This window comes from Chenopodium quinoa, unplaced genomic scaffold (genome assembly GCF_001683475.1).
Source record: "Chenopodium quinoa cultivar QQ74 unplaced genomic scaffold, ASM168347v1, whole genome shotgun sequence".
NCBI lineage: Eukaryota > Viridiplantae > Streptophyta > Magnoliopsida > Caryophyllales > Amaranthaceae > Chenopodium > Chenopodium quinoa.
In genome coordinates this window covers 1846075-1863218 of record NW_018742205.1, presented here as the reverse complement: position 1 = coordinate 1863218, position 17144 = coordinate 1846075, and the positions used below count along the sequence as shown (strand labels likewise).

The 17144-nt window shown below is 36.3% G+C and overlaps 1 protein-coding gene and 1 long non-coding RNA gene across 2 annotated transcripts; both read right to left on the bottom strand.

Moving 5' to 3' along the window:
• Positions 1–4490: 4490 nt before the first annotated feature.
• Positions 4491–7757, bottom strand: LOC110728484. Its single transcript, XR_002512692.1, has 3 exons — positions 7450–7757; positions 7080–7173; positions 4491–4907 (listed from the first exon to the last, which is right to left on the bottom strand). It is a non-coding gene; the product is annotated as an uncharacterized LOC110728484 (long non-coding RNA).
• Positions 7758–11910: 4153 nt separating this feature from the next.
• Positions 11911–12738, bottom strand: LOC110726330. The gene is made up of 3 exons (XM_021905794.1): positions 12715–12738; positions 12373–12572; positions 11911–12148 (listed from the first exon to the last, which is right to left on the bottom strand). Exons 1-3 carry the CDS (start codon positions 12736–12738, stop codon positions 11911–11913), a joined length of 462 nt encoding a protein of 153 aa, XP_021761486.1.
• Between the last annotated feature and the right edge of the window lie 4406 nt (positions 12739–17144).

Genomic DNA, 17144 nt, shown 5'->3' with positions numbered 1-17144 from the left:
AGTATTTCATTATTGAATGTGGTTTGATTATGTATCGAGTAATGTTGAGTGCATGAGAAATCCAAGCTTAGTATTGCTCGTTGTCTTCCTATCGCACGATATTGATCAGACATATAGTCTTTGCATATCCCGTTTGTCTCTATGATTCCTTGTTGCGTAGTTACCGATGGTTTGGTGAATTCCCGTTCTCCCTAATGTCTTCGTTTATTGATTTATTCCATCTTTTTAGTAGTATTTTAGAACACCATTTTCCATTGATTTCGAACTAGCTTAGGTTTAAGATTGATTTGCAATTACTCTCGTTCCTCGTGGACCGAACCTTTATTTGCCATTGTACTTGGTTATAGGGTGTTCGTATAAGTATTGTTTGATTGAGAGTTAGATTGTAGCGACCGATTTAACCCTTGTCATATATCTTTATTTTCATACAAGTAAAAAATATAAAAACGTTATATTAATAAAATATATAATGATACAAATTTAGAAAGATCACTCATGAAGTCATGAGTCATGACTCATGAGTCTCGTGACAAAATTAAGTTTTACTGTTTTATAGATTAGTGGTAATTTATGGTCAATATTTTCAAAGTTTAACCCCAAAAATGACAAAGGGACAAAATAAAGGGACGGATGGAGTATTAAAATAATAGTTAGAGATGGTGTAGATCATTATACTTAAACTACACGAACAATGATCCTAATTTAATTTAAAACAACAACTCAAGTTATTGATCCAATCAAAATAATGTTCACTAATTTATAATTTTGTACTAATACATACGAAGTATTTAACTATGAGATGGTTAGATGCTATGCGTTAATGTGTACATACGATCGATTGAACTAATCAATATTACCTTGTTAATAAATCATTAATGTTTTCTTTCATTACACAAATCAAACTACTTTGTAATATCTTCATAATTTCATGAAAATATATAAAGATAAACGAGCCATAATTATCAGTCTTGTTGATTAATCAAGTATCGAATTACCAAATTGCAAATTTCCATTTAATAAGAACTCATCAAATCATGACTATGACACTAGTATTTAAATGATTAAATAAGAAACATATAACAACCTAGTTGTAAAAGAATAATACATTAATTCACTAACTTTTATAATCTACTTCGTAATACACTAGTAAGATCAGTATGACTAAACTTGAAACAGAACATGATATATATTTATAAAATCAATGTGAATTTGTTTATAATATGATGCCTAAATATGAAATGATGAAGTCTCGACTTTATATAAAACTTGTTAACCAGCAAAAGGTTAGCAAATACTATCAAATTTCAAACCAAAACCATTTAACTGCCCAAATCCAAACGACTCGATAAACAATCGATTTTTTGAAACCGAAAACCGACCCGAATCGTAATTTAGTAAACTCGGAATGGAACCGATCCGAATAACGTTAAACCGCAGAAGAACCGAACTAGTTATAAATTGAACCAAAAAAGAACCGGATCAGTTATAAAACGAACCGAAAAAAACCGAACCAGTTATAAACCGAATCAAAAAAGAACCGAACTGTTTCCAACCCGAAACCGCTTCCAACCTGAAACTGTTTGAATCGGGATAAAAACTGTTTACACCGAACCATTAACAAACCGCAACCCGTTTGCATCGAACCGTTTACTACCCGGACTGTTTACAATCCGAACCGAATTAAAACCGATCTAGATTAAACCGAAACTGAATCGAACCGATAAATATTTAAACTGAACTGAAACCGACCCGCGAGACACTTAAACCGATTTCAAACCGACCCGATTTAATACCGAACCGATTTCAAACCGAACAAAACCCGAACTGTCAAACCGTTTGACAGAATGACGCATGCTAGCTATGTTACCCACTTACCCGTATAATTATTGCCAATTTCTAGAAAAGCCTGTGTCGTGTTTTGTGCTCCATGGATCTCGCCATAAAGGAGGCAAAATCACAACCTCATGGACTAATAGTCTAGAGAATTGATCTTGCATATCCACTTTTTACACTTTTTTTTTTAATTATTATTATGTGGACTTGACTTGTTGACTATGTAAGTCATGGATTTCCCATTACTTTTGCATATAGAATTTTAAAAGGTTTCCTACATTCATTTCAACCTGAAATGATACTTGTAAATGATTGATTATTGTATGGGGTGATCCAAGGAAGAAAATTTCTGATGTAGCTTCTCCTGAGGAGTATGGAGTTTCATAATCTAAACATTTTTTATTGCATCCTGTTTATCAAGTATACTGCATTAAGAACGCAATCACTTGAAAACGTCCGAACTCTTAACCAAATTTAGAGTGCCTTATATGAATCTAAGAGGTCTATGTATGTGCTTTCTCCCTGACGTTCAGATGATGATCAGTATTGTAAATCCGTTTCATATGAGATTTTGTTTCTGTGAGAAACGTTTTTGTTTCTCATAGTGGCAGTTTCGTAAATAAAATGTACCACCGTGACTAAAGTAGTACAATTTTATCATCTATTTCGTAAATAAAATGTACCACCGTGACTAAAGTGGTACATTTTATTTACGAAACTGCCACTATGAGAAACAAAAACGTTTCTCACAGTGACTAATGGAGGCGCCCTCTTTATTATCAGCCTAAATTAATAAACATATTTATATTCGCAATCTTCACCTGTAGGCTTCTGGCACCTCTCCCTAAGCTTCTTGGAGCAGTTTTTTAGTGTAAGCCCCTTCAAACTGGAAAAGTTGGCAATACATTCTGGTATGGCCTTGAGGTCTTCACATTTGGCTATTGTGAGTGTCTCCAAGGAGGACATGCTTCAATCTGGGGAATGCTTGCTTCTTTTCAAGGAGATCATACTGAACCGTGTCGGTATCGTCGTCGGCGTCGAGGAAGCTAAGGTCCTCGTCGGAGTCGGTGGTGGCGGTGGTGAGAGAGAGGAGGAGGAAGGAAGAGAGGAAGAGGGTGAGGATGAGTTGAGTCGGCATTGTTGAAGATGGGAGTGATCGGAGGTTGGGAAATGTGAAAGGAGCGAAAATGTAGGGAGTGAAGTGTTTGGGGTCCGTTTGGTAGGGTGTAAAACATTTTCAATGTAAAATGGTTTTCCATGAAAATCATTTTACAATGGAAAACTCTTTTTCAAAAAAGTTTTCCGTTGTTTGGTTGAATGAAAAATGATTTTCCATTTTAAGCATTTTTCATTGTTTGGTTGAACTGAAAATTCAATTGTGAGGGAAAATGTTTTCCCTTCACTTGTGATGGAAAATGTTTTCCTTCTAAATTGGAAGGAAAATGTTTTCAATAGGGTGGAAAATGATTTTCCACCCCAAGTTTTACATTTTAATGTTTTACACCAAACCAAACAATGTAAAATGGAAAAACACTTTTCAGTAAAAATGTTTTACGCCCTACCAAATGGAGCCAAGTGAGTGTAATAGGGTTTAAGAAGAGAGTGATAAAGTCAGGAATTTTAGGATTACTTAATTAATTTAAGATTAACTGAAAAAGAAAATTTTCATTAACGAAATTTCACCGACATCTACTCCATTCTCCGTATTTCAGTTTGAACGTTTTTTTTGCGCTTATTTAAAAAAAAGAGTTCTAATAGCTTAGTGGAACTGTGGAAGAGCGTAAGTCTTGAAAACTGAAGGTCCGTATATTTCCTTATAAGACAATTATACGAGTAAACTTTAGGGAAGGAAAAATCATTTCATTAGCTAAAGTTAGATTTTTACCAGAAGCATTAGTAATTAGAGATGTTTATATTAATTATATATCATTGTTCTTTAACAAAATCCTCAAAGATGCTTTGTAGACCCTTTTAAATAGTCTATTTTCCCAAAAACTTTATTTGATTGTCACTTTTTTTTTACCCCCACTGAACAAACCCTACACTAATACTTTTATTTATAAATGCGTATAATCTCCTCCTCAACTTAACAACATGGTCTTAAAAGTGTTATTTTTTTTTTGTTGTTGCAATTTTTCTCTGTTTTTTAAAATTCACTACATACATAAAGTCAAATTTGATCTTACCCTCGTCACCCCTACCTTCTTGTTCCTAGACTTCCTACTCCCCCTTCCCTCTAACTCTTGTTTTATTGGTAGAACAATTCAACGTATAAGATATTTCTTAGCACGCAAACTTATGTTTTTTGTTAACTTTGTGTCAATTTTGACCAAAAATTAAACTCTTAACAGCCAATATGATTCCCAAAATCTTTACCGGAAAAATTATTCGACATGTAATCACAATGTTTTTTGAACATGTAAACCGAGAGATAATTAATAACCGAGGGATACATACAAACAGATTACTCAACAATAAGGAGAACAAAATACCGAGTGATTCACAAAGTTGTGTTCAAAATGATTTTCGAAAATTTAAACCGAGAGATAGTTAATCTAATAATTAAACAGAGTACTCAATTAGTTACTCTCGAAAGATCACCATACTTCATACTAATAAACTAAAGCCCGATACCAAAAAAGAAAAAAAAAAACACAAAAGATAAAGTGGAGAGCTTTGAATATCAGAGAATCACCTGGGAATTTCCCAACAACAAAATTGAGTACAATTATTGTTATGTTAAACAAATACATAACAGTGATAACATAGCCTATAAACTATTTGATCATATGATTGAACCGAACCCATTCCAAAACAATAGAGTAAATATAGCATTTATCCCACATATCAAAATTATCAATTTGCTTGTGAGCAAAACAGAATGAGGTGTAACCTATCAAAAACAACATAATTTATCCCAAAACTGAACACTTTTCTTGAAGCTTTGATCAAGTATAGGAAGCCACCTTGTAGCTTTGGTCCAGCATAGGAAGTCAATCTTCCTTATTTGATATATAAAGAAGTCGCAAGACAAGCTCAGACATTACGAGCTCCTTCCCATGCTGCCAAAAAGTCTAAAAGGTTGGGTATAATTTGTTAATTTAATTTACAACCCAAATTAAACAAAATCAAAAAGAAAATTGAAATGCTTTGAATTAGATCCAATAGAAAAGCAATTAAATATTTTAAAAAAACTTAAATCTTCATATACAATCCTCATAACATAGAGAAAAAAATCAACAAACACATATGTGCACGCATATAAGTTGAATGAAATCATACACAAAAGTAAGATACAAAATCATCCATGAAATGATGGTTGTCATAATATGCAACCAAGGTCTGCTGCCCCAACCCCACCTAATCCAGTCAAAGTGTGATGTGTGCCAAAATCATAGACCAGTGATGCTCAATTGTAGGCCCATTTAACCTGGTGATGCATGCATTAACTCAACCAAGATTAGGTTTCATAAGACTCTCAACGCCATGAACACATTCTACCGGACATGAGTCAGGACACCTTCCAAAGCAATCTCCACACCAGCCTGAATTCAACTATACACGTTCCTCTTTTCATATATGGATGCTATGAATATGTAATTCTGGTTCACTAAATAAATCAAAGAATACTTTCCTACCTTGTATTTGAACATGACAACATGACATAATTTGATCAAACTGTGAGGTCAATTTGATTTTAGATTAAATTCTAATGTGCAAGCACAATGTAAATGCTAAAAGACACCTAGTGTGATTTCAAAACTTGGCTAATTAGAGTTAAGCACAAGATATTGCTTCCTTAATCTAGTGTGATAAGGTGCTGAAGGCAAAATAGAAATTAGGTGCTAAACATCAACAATTCCCTCTAACCATAAAAAATAAAACAGTAATTACTTTTCTTCTACACTCACCAAAAAAAAATAAAACAGTAGCATAAACCATAAACACTCTAAGTGTACATTTAGGATTATCGTAATAAAGTTATCTAGCATCTCACGGGAAAAACGCAAGCCTAAGTAAAATAAAGCTTATTAGGACAAAATCATGGATTATAAATTAGAAATGACTTCATTATATCGAAAACATCAACAATGATAGCACTGGTAAAATCTAAAAAGAATCCTACTTTTCATAGTTATAAATGCAGATATTAAGAATGAGGTAACATTTAAGCCAGAAGAGAGTCAAGTAGCGGACAATATCTCAGTTCATTAGGTTGAATTTGACAAAGTACTGCTTGAGTTCAGGTAGGCCAAGCAAACCCAATGCTCTATGGATTGATTGCATTTCGTTCAGTGAACGATCAACAAAGATTCACCTTGGATTATACCTATTATATAGCAGAAATCCTCAAAATGTGCAATCCATGACATAGTAAACTTACTAAAACACTCTTGACATGGAACTACATTAAGTATATTGTATACTAAGTAAATCAATAGTTCTTTTTTCTTGTAAGTAAATACAGTACTTTTGAGTTGGAAAACCCATTCTGTCATCACAACTACCACCCATGTAACAGCTGCAATTTCCATCCTACACCTGAGTGTAATTTTACACTTTTGCACGCTTTCAAATTCCCCTCCCCATTTACTCATGAGCTGACCACATTAGGAGGCAAATGTGAGAGTGTAAAATTACACCCGTTCTAGGATAGACACCCTATGTAACAACAAATAACACACTATAAGCATATTATGGCGAAATTTCGATGCAATTTAGACCCTCAAACTCAACAAGAACACACCATAATTCGATGAAACTGCACTATGTGACTACACAACACAAGGCGCTTTCCTCGTACTACACATCAGTACTATAATTTCCCGGAAGGGAGACAAATTCATTCATCAAAATCTTACACAAACAACACAATTTTCAAAAAACGGGTATCAAATTCAACCACAACCCCTAAAATCTAAATTAATTATTTTTTCACTAAATTATAGGAATGATCACAAAAGTAACAAAAAAAAAATATCAATATATATAATGATAAAATTAAATAAGAGCAAATATATCTGAAACCGCTCTGGTATATAAAGAAACGCATACAAATTTGTAAATGACGAAGGTCAAGGAATTCTGCAAAACAAGAGATAAAACAAAACATGATTGGGATTTTTGGCCCAGCAAAATGAAACCTTTTTACTCAAAAAAATCGTTTATTTCGTTAATTTGCTCAATACAGTACAGTATAAAAGAGATGAAGAATATAGATCAAATATAGTATTTTTTAATTTTACCTAAAGAAGAAAGCCCTGGCACTGGAAACTACCATTTAATGATTCTCTTTCTTCTTGTTTTCGAATGAAGCTAACTCAAATTCCTCCTGCAAATCTACATAAATACATACAATGTTAAGGAAAAACCATACATAGTTTAGAAATATTTCATATGCACGGGATATACAGATTTAGGAAAACACACACAAAACTCAGAAAAATTCAATTACAAACCTCAATTTTTTCAAATACCCACAAAATTAATTAAGAAGATTAACCAAAAACACATAGCATAAAAAAGAAAAACTGGATTTGTATGAAAATTAAAGCTATACATACCCTAGATTGTGAAATTGATGTTAGATGATTATAAAAAGGATATACATCTTACCTGAAGAAGCTGCTTTAATGGAGGAGATTAAGCTCAGAGCACGCAGCAAGCCTTCAATGGAAAGCGAGGAAAAAGAAAGGACGAAAAGGAGCACCAGCAGACATTTTATAGCAAATAAAACCCCCGAAAATGAGGAAGAGCAGAGGAGAGAGACTGAGAATTGTGGTGTTGAGAAAAACCAGGAATATAGTAGTCAAACAACAAGAGAAGCCTGGACAGATTTTCACATGCAAAGGGTATATATGGCAAACCATAAAATTAGGGGCAGCAAAGTAATAGCGCCACATTTTACTATTCATAAGGAAATTAAAGGTTTCAGACATGAAAAATATACTAGTACATAAGATTGATAAGAATGTAAGATGTTTTATGGGTTACCTTATGTCCCTAATGTATAATTTATAGCTCATTATGTTAAGTTTTCAATAACCAAATTGTGATTTGACAAGCGTGTTCAGTTAAAGTAATGCAAATATATTGGAACAGGTGTTGTATCGAAAGTTACGAAAAAATGTTAAAATAAAAATTTATTACCTTTATCCTTTTAGAATAGGCGGCAAAACTGAGAGCAATTGCTAAGATACCATAAATAAAGGCTTTTAAAGGCACCCAATAACTAAATTGACCAACCATTTTAATCTCTTTTAGTTTAAGACTCTCTTTCTCTTTCTCCGTCTAGAATCATCTAAAAATGTAGTTGATTAGATGAGAGTAATTACACAAATTAGTTTGGGTTAATTGCTATTTATAGAACTTCGGTGGCGGGTAAAGTAAATTATAATATCATGCTTGTTTCGGATGAAAATAATAGGACCTTCAGGGTAGGCCCTTTTCAAGGGAGAAGACTGGTCTCGGTCTAAGCGATGACTGGGCCGAGGATTTCCTGCACAGCAAGTACACGTAAACTAGCCTCGGGGGTGGTTGCCGAGGAAGGCCCCTCCGATGCTAAAGTCAGTTTAGTGTATTGAGAGTAAATGATATGCAAGAGGATTAATTGCTTGAGGTTAATTGTGAATGAATGTAAGGTGATACAATTGATGGCTTTTATTCCTTTGCTCAATGAGGAGGACTGGGCCCTTGAAGTCAGATGGGCTTGCCATGCTGACTAGGCTTGATTGACTTAGCATGCTTTTAGAGAGTTGAACCTTGCATTGGACTTTTGTAATTAAATCATTTGGGTCAGCCCAGTTAGGTTAACTGAATTGGACCCAAACAACTTGCCCCCCAAACCCGATTCGGAAGGATGACGGGTCGGGTTTTGACTTGCAAAATGGAGGGAAACAAATGATTGTAATTTGAAAAGGGAATTTGGACAGTTAATGACGTTATAACTGTCATTAAGGAGAATAATTAGGGAAGGTAGAAAGTTTAGTGGGTAGTTAACTTAGGAATGTGTTTAACGGTTGTGTTTAAGTGGAATTTAGTGGGATTTTTGGCGGTTTTAAACTCTTGGAATTCTTGATTCCGGCAAACTTATATAAACCGCCCTCTCTACCTTCGCTAATCACTTTTCGCAAACACACTTCCTGAAATTCGCCCAAACCCTTGAGAACCTAATTTCAATTCTTCCTTATTCTCTACGATTCCGAGCTTTTATACTAAAATTTTTTGCTCCGCATCAATAGGTCAACAAATTCCGAGTCCAGTAGAGGTAATTTTTCCCTAAACTTGTTCGATTCTCTTATTTTCCAGAGCTCTCCCTTTCTTCTCAATTTTTTTGACTTTTTGCAAAAGTGGCCCGAGATTTAGGAAAGAGACCCATGAGGGCTGAGGAGGAGGGAGTTCCTCAGCTAGGTGCTAGGCGCAATGAACCATTAGGGCGAATGTTGCGCCTAAGCAACAATGTCTCTCTTCCGAGACGAGAAGATAAGGCTTCTTCTGAGGAGCCCCCCATTGTTGCGATACCAGTAACTTCGGTGTCGTACCGAGGTTGGGAGGAGGCAAGCACCTCCGCTAGTGGCTCAGCGCATGGGCCTCGGCGCCTACCTTAGGGAGCCGAGGAATGGCAAAATCCGCCCGAGAACCATGGGTTGATGAATGCGGTTCCCTATGATTGGTGGGTCAATGGGAATGCCCTCCATCATTTTGCCGAACAAATCGAAGTGTTCTACGGCATTATGGAGGAAGACGGGTATTGGTGTCAAATGCCCGTCGCCGAAGATAGGATTCATAGACCCCCACCTGGTTACATCGGCGTGTACACCAGGCAACTCCAATCTGGACTTAGATTTCCTTTGCACTCATTTGTTGTTCAAGTGCTAAATGGGTATAATATTTCCTTGTGTCAACTGACCCCGGTCAGTATCCGAAGAGTCATGACATTCTTGTGGGTCTGTCTCTTTTACGGATTTGAGCCGAGCTTAGGTGTGTTCCGAAAATTGCATAAGCTGATGCCGAATCAGCAATCTGATGAACACCATGGCCTTGGGTGGTGGAGAATTGAAACCCAAAGGGGGTTTTTAACCACTTGGCCGAATGACACCTCCGATAAGGACTGGAGGGGTCAATGGATCTAGTTCGAGCCCCAGCCGAAGAAGGGCACCCGAATTATTTTGGTGGGCCAAGGCACCTGAGAATGCCTGATCCGAAGATGAAAGTCCTCAGCCCTGACGATTTCATAGTCGAAGAGAAGGAGTTGTTGACTCTCTTCGGGAAGAAGAGGAACCCAGGGGGAACTGGCCGAATGACTTACGTGCCAGAGACTTGGCTTCCCTGCTATCACTATATCTTCAAGGAGAAGATATTAGCTGCTGTCGGCCTCAGCCGAAAATATCAATATGGTAAGAAGCTCAGCTTGGGCCAAGAGCCTTTACTTGTCTTTTTTATTTTTTCTTTTTGCTTGTTTCCCTTTTCATGCAGAATAACCTTTTTCTTTCGGTTCTTCAGTGCTGCACGAGGGGAATTGCGACTTGGAATATAATAGGCTTGGTATTAGCGCTGCTCGGCAAGTGACGAGGAACACCCCTACTATAATCGATCCTCCTGCTAGGGCCCCCGCACTGCGCACATCAACGCTTGAAATAGTCAAGCCAGCTGAGCACTCCAGGCAAAAACCCTGGTATTTGAAGAGGGACCCCTTTTTCCTTTTGGGCCCCGAGGAACTAGTTGTTGCCGCTGCTGCAAGCGTTCGGGCTGGAGTTTTTGCAAGGAATTCTGAGCAAAGTGCTGAGCCGAGAACTCCTGTAATTGAGCCCAACGTGCTCTACGCTGAAGACAAACTCTTGCTGAAGACTTCGGTGAGTCTTAATGCTCTTTCAGCTTTCATTTTCTCCTAGCTTTGTTCCTTTTACTTAGATTTTCATTTGAATTTTCCAACTTGTGAAATTTTTTCCAAATTTTTCGAAGTACTGAACTTCGGCTGCGTCGCTCCTTCTACCTAGACTTTTCAACTTGTGAAAATTGTCTAAGTATTAAGCTTTGGCTTGGATTTTTTATTTTTTTTATTTTTTTTTTTATTTTTTTATGATGATACTGATATCACCTTTTGCCCCCCTTGTCTCTTCTACTGCATTCTGACAAAGAAGAAGAAGACAAGAGGGAACCTGAAAAACACAACCATATTCTTCAGACGATTCTTCTGACGAAGACATGGCAGGCCAAAGGAGGAAAAGAAGAAGAGCTATTGTAAACCCAAAGTGACTATTGACTATGGGAGTAATCCCTCAGTCTTCTTGCAACTTATTATTGCGTGCTAGGAATTTTATTTTTTCCTAATATAACTTCAATAGGGTAAAAATTCTGAGTTAGTTGATGTTCTATGTAGCTTATTGATAATTCTAAAAAATTCCTGAACATTATAAATACCCAACTTCTGTGGTTCTGTCATGCACATGTATGGAAAATTAACCATCAAGATGCAAGCATCTTACTGCATGTTATTATGAAGTATCACTGACGATGCTACTCGCGTCTTAGAGACCGTGAAAAGTTAAATGGGGCAAAAAATAAGGGACACGGGGAATGAATCATTACAAATTTACAAGTCATTTTTTTTATAATTTAAAGTTAAGTTATACTCATATATATTACCTGCACGCATAAATTATTAAGTTAATATGGACAAACAAGAAGAAAAATGTGATCAATCAAATTTAGATGGCTAGTAAAGTTAAAGTTGGTCAAAAATGTAAAAAGATACTTCGTATATTTCAAACATGATTTAATAGATTATTCGAGATATGTTGGAAAAAACATGTTGTATGTCATTGATGAGTAAGACTGTAAGAGATTTGTTCAACATTCTATTTGATATAACATTTGCTAAACTAAATAACTTTCAGCTCAACTACAAACAGACTAAAAGATGAAAAAATCTTTACAGCTTACAACAATCTTACTACCCTTGGATTGTTCTTGAGCTATACAAGATACCGGCCACTCAACAAGCATCACGTTAGCTATCTAGATTATTCCTTCGGTTGCTGCGTCTGAGGTTCTCCCATAGCAACACCGTGCTCATGATCAACAGCGGCCTTGGTTATTACTGTTTGTTTTAGCAGCACCACACGCCCAGAAAGCATATGATACCAGACCTACAACAGTGCTAATTATGCACCAATATGCAGCCCCAAGGAACAAATTCTCGTTGCCCACCTCGCAACTGTCAATGTTTTCTCTGGTATAGGCTTTTGCTAGGAAGTTGTTGTTGTTAAGGATTGCTGTATATATCAATCCAATGAACGTTATCAGAAAAGTGAACCTGCAATACATACCAAGATAAAAGAGTAAAATTCTTGTGCACAACGGACCAATATAAAGTTAAGCTTACACAGTTACACTCCCTTCATTCAGAATTAATTGCCACGACACTATGTATTAACAAATGAACCGGCCTTTATAGAACTTGTGCTATTTCTATCCCCTCCTCGTCATTTATAATTAAGGGAGACAAATGTAAGCGAATTGTAGAAATTAATAACATACCAGGAGCCGATGAAGAAGAGTAATGAGCTTATAACAGTGCAACGAGCAGAACAACGTAGTCCACAGCAGCAAAAGCAATAAGTAGCAGCACTAATAACAATTTGCTCGGCTAGTAGAAATAATGCAGCAACTATGCCAAGAGCAGATGATGGACTGCTTGGGTATACACATAACCTATCTTTTTTGGTAACATCTTTAGCCTGCGCAATGCAACTATACACGTAAATTGAACGACTTAATCATGACTCGACATCAAGTTTTAAGGTTGTAGTGTAGTACATTGTTGATCATCTAAAGTCTAAACAGAGACATTAATCAACTAGATTATTTTTAATTAGCTACGTTCTTTGCGATTGAGAATTGCATTACCGTAGGGTCTGAGATTTGTCAATAGCAAACTAACAATATAATAGACCAGTACTGATTGATCAAAACCGAGTAGTCATATCTTGTTAAATTTGTTACAATAGATATTTTAAGATTATCATATTTTTACATTTTTTGCATGTATAAAATTGGAGATATTCATATTTTAAAAGATATCTTGAACACTATAAGAAGTCAAACGGGGTAAATAAACGGGGACAAAAGGGAATATATATCAATTATGGAATTTATTTTGAGTTTCTATTTAAGCAAGTAATTAAGGTGGAAATGTGGATGTTCCTTTGAGGGATGAGAGTTATAACTTGGAACTTAGAAGTATTAGGCATTTAGGCACTTAGACAAGGGCCCCACTATATCATCTACTTCTTAGTAATTTCTTCTTTGATTATGATGAAATCAGCCTACAAAGGAAATCAACTAAACGACATCGTTTCGACGGCATTGACAAAGATGTCTTCCCCTTAATCAAGGAAAGCTCACATTCATAGTATTTTAGTCCATACAATTTTTCTAAATATCTTTTCCTTGTCAAATCAATTATTTACAAAAATTACAAGCACATAAATCTTGTTTAAATATAATTATGTATACTCCCTCCGTCTCAATATATCGGATTAACAATTTTTATAGACTACCTTTAAAAATAAACATAATAGTAATCATTAATCAACAAAGTTAGAAAATAAATTGAATAACATGACCAAATCATACTAGTACTAATTAAAAAATATTACTTTAGGGCTTGTTTGACATTGTTTTTTATTTTCTGTTTTCTGTTTTTTAAAACAAAAGACCAAAAACAGGAAACAAGAAAAACGTGTTTTCACTTTTTTATTATCAGTCTTCTAAATTATCAGGATTTTAATAAGTTTGACTATTTTTTTATTCATTATATAACATATATCATGTGGTGAAGCCATGTCGGAGAGGCCCATAAATCTCTCACCTCCTTTTTGCAGATGACAGTCTCCTCTTTACTAGGGCTAACCGTCAGGAATGCTCAAACATCGTTGATATTCTCAACCAGTACGAAGCAGCATCGGGACAAAAAATCAATTATGAAAAATCGGAAGTGTCTTTTAGTAAGGGGGTGGGGACTGAGCAAAAAGAAGATATGATGGGAATTTTGAGGATGAAGCAAGTTGAGAGGCATGGACAATACCTTGGCATCCCAAATATAATTGGGAGATCAAAAAAAGAAGTCTTTGAAGCTTTATTGGATAGGGTGTGGAAAAAATTGCAGGGGTGGAAGGAGAAGTTACTGTCCCAAGCCGGAAAAGAGATTCTTTTAAAGTCAGTGATCCAGGCAATCCCAACTTATCTCATGGGAGTGTATAAATTCCCGTCAGAGGTAATTAGAAAAATTCATGTGACAATGGCAAATTTCTGGTGGGGTCAGAATGTGGATAAGAAACGTATTCACTGGAAGAGCTGGGATTCTATGTGTACTCTTAAATGCCTCGGAGGGATGGGGTTTCGGGACTTGGCAATATTCAATGAAGCTCTCCTAGGGCGACAAGCTTGGCGTATAATTTCTCACAACAACTCTTTACTGTGTAAAGTGATGAGAGCAAGATACTTCAAGCACTCAGATTTCCTTGGCTCGTCTCTTGGATATGGTGGCAGCTACTCATGGCGGAGTATATGGGGTTCAAAATCCCTAATAAAAGAAGGAACCCTCTGGCGAGTGGGTAATGGAGAGTGCATACGGATTTGGGAGGACCCGTGGATTTGTGATGAGACAGGCCGCTTTGCAACAAGTACTCCATCAGAAGAGTTTTCGAAAGTGAGTGAACTGATTAATAGGGAAGCCATGACCTGGGACTATGACAAAATTCAGGCGCTTTTCAATGATCGAGACAAGAAGAGCATACTCTCAATCCCCCTGAGTTTGAGGTGCCCTCCTGATAAAGTGATCTGGGCTTTCTCTAAGGACGGTGAGTATACTGTCAAAACGTCATACATGCTGGGGAAGGGATGCAACCTAGATGACTTCCATCAAGCATGAGTTGACATTTGGAAGATGCAAATTATCCCGAAAGCCAGAAATTTTTTGTGGCGATTTTGCACAGGAACTATCCCTGTTCGTAGGCTTCTAAAACACAGGCACCTTGCGGAGAATGACTGGTGTCCTTGGTGCGAAAACGAGTCTGAAACGTGGCAGCACGCTTTCTTTGAATGCGAGCGAATCCAGAACTTGTGGCTCAGACTTGATTGTGAAGATATGAGGAGGGAAGCCCTTTCCCTCAATCCCTGTGATCTTATTGAAAGCTGGGGAAACTTGCCAAAAGATGTGAAGGCTCGTGGTATTTACCTTATGTGGGGTATTTGGCAGGAGAGAAACTTGAAAATTTTCCAAGGGAAGGACGGATCTTCTGACTTGCTTGTGGCTCGTGTGCAGAGGTGGGCTGAGGAAAGTAAGTTACTGGAAGAAAGACTGAACAAAGTGGGGGAGTCAATCCCTTGTTCAAGCTCTCGAAGATGGCTCCCTCCGCCCCAAGGTTTTGTGAAGGTCAATACAGATGCCTCGATTACAAATGAGGGGTGGGTTGGCCTTGGTGTAGTAGCTAGGAATGATGAAGGGGCAGTCTTATTTGCGGCTTCTCGAAGAGTCAGAGCGTGGTGGTCGATTGAAGTTGCGGAAGCAAAAGCCATAGTCTGGGCACTTAGTCTGGGAACGAGATTCGGGCTTGCTAATATCATTATAGAATCTGATTGCCAAGTTATTGTATCGAGACTCGCAAAGGATATGATGCTCAACTCTGATCTGGATATGATTCTAGGTGATGCGATGATGCAGGGCTCTCGTTATAGTAGTATTCAATGGCGCCATGTCAAGAGGAGAGGAAATTCCGTCGCCCATAATCTAGCAAATTTCATTCCTTTTAATCTTGAGCAAGTTTGGGTTAACTGTGTCCCCCCTCTTGTCTCCCCCTATGTAACTATGGATACTCTTGCCATTGAATAAATTTTTGGTCTTCTGCCTCTAAAAAAAAAAAAAAAATATAACATATATCATGTTATTTTGAAAATAAAAAAACCAAAATATAGAAAACTACAACAATATCAAACGAACCCTTAAATATTTGATTTTTTTCGGTAAAATACAACATGAAAAACCAAAATATATTACAAGTATAGAAATTTACTGTAAATAAAAGTAAAATGAAATGTAAAAAGTACCTTAACCCTTTTGGTAAAAGCAATGAGACTGAAAGTCATAGCAAGAGCACCAAGAAGAAGGGCAATAAAAGGCACCAAAAAATTATGTCTTCGCATCATTTTTTATCTTCAAATTTCAATCAATGGAATTTTGTCCTGTTTTTCAAACCAATTTTTCTGGGTTTCGAAGAATAAGATTGAAGTGAGTAAGAAAAATAAGAGTGTAAGTTGTAATAATTGGCGATTTGTAATATGATTGGGTGGTTGAGGAGAGAGAAAAAGAAGAAGCAACTTCAAAGTAGGAGTGAATAAGAGAGGGAGAGAGAAGTGAGGAAGCAAAACTGGCTTTGGAGAATTTTTGGAAGATGCGTGGAAATGAGATAAAAGGGGAGAAGGTAGTTTTTTTTTCAGGGGCAAAGTCAACGTGGGAATAGAGATTTTGAAAGTGTTTTTTTTTTTTCAAAGCCGAATGATTTCAGTTTTCAAGATCTGAGATTGAATGTCGTCTATGACTCTATGTTACTTGTTAATTTGTTACTTATGACTCTATATCACCTGACAATCTATTAATTTGTTATAGTAGTTCTCTCAACGAAAATTAAACGGTTTTTTTACCATATGCCCATGAATTTTTTTTTGTTTATTCACCATATATCCCTGAACTTTTTAAATTCATCATATACCCCCGAGTTTTTACAAAAATACACCATATACTCTTGATGACTAATGATTGTTAACTTCGTTAGTCAATAAAGTTAATTATGACCCGAAAGTATCCTAAATACATTCCCCTACCCCGAAACCACCCACATTTCTTTTTCACACCCTCAAAACCACCCAAAATTTCCTTTTCTTATCCTCAAAATCAATCATACGGATAAGCTTATGGAGATTTGGAGTGGTTTCGGGGGTTGGAGAAAGAAGAGGAGTGGTTTCAGGGATGGAGGGGGAGAGCTTTAAGGTGGTTTTGATGCATAATTAACCCCCACTCATCTTGTTGTTATTAAGGGTATATGGTGAATTTTTGTAATAACTCACGGGTATATAGCGAATTTAAAAAATTATAGGGACATATGGTGAATAAACAAAAACTCAGGAGTATATGATGAAAAAATCGAAAAACAAAAAACAAAAAGTATGAATAATAATGTAATGAATGTAATTCCTAAAAACAAAAAAGAAAAAGAAAACAAAAGGTAATGAGTGTAATGTGTGTCAAAAAT

Excerpts from the sequence above, each read along its gene's own strand:
- LOC110726330 (XM_021905794.1), bottom strand. The coding sequence starts at position 12,738 with ATGCAATTCTCAATCGCAAAGAAC. Across the intron at positions 12,573-12,714 it reads AATTCTCAATCGCAAAGAAC|GCTAAAGATGTTACCAAAAA; the intron begins GTAGCTAATTAA and ends TGCATTGCGCAG. Across the intron at positions 12,149-12,372 it reads CTCTTCTTCATCGGCTCCTG|GTTCACTTTTCTGATAACGT; the intron begins GTATGTTATTAA and ends TATGTATTGCAG.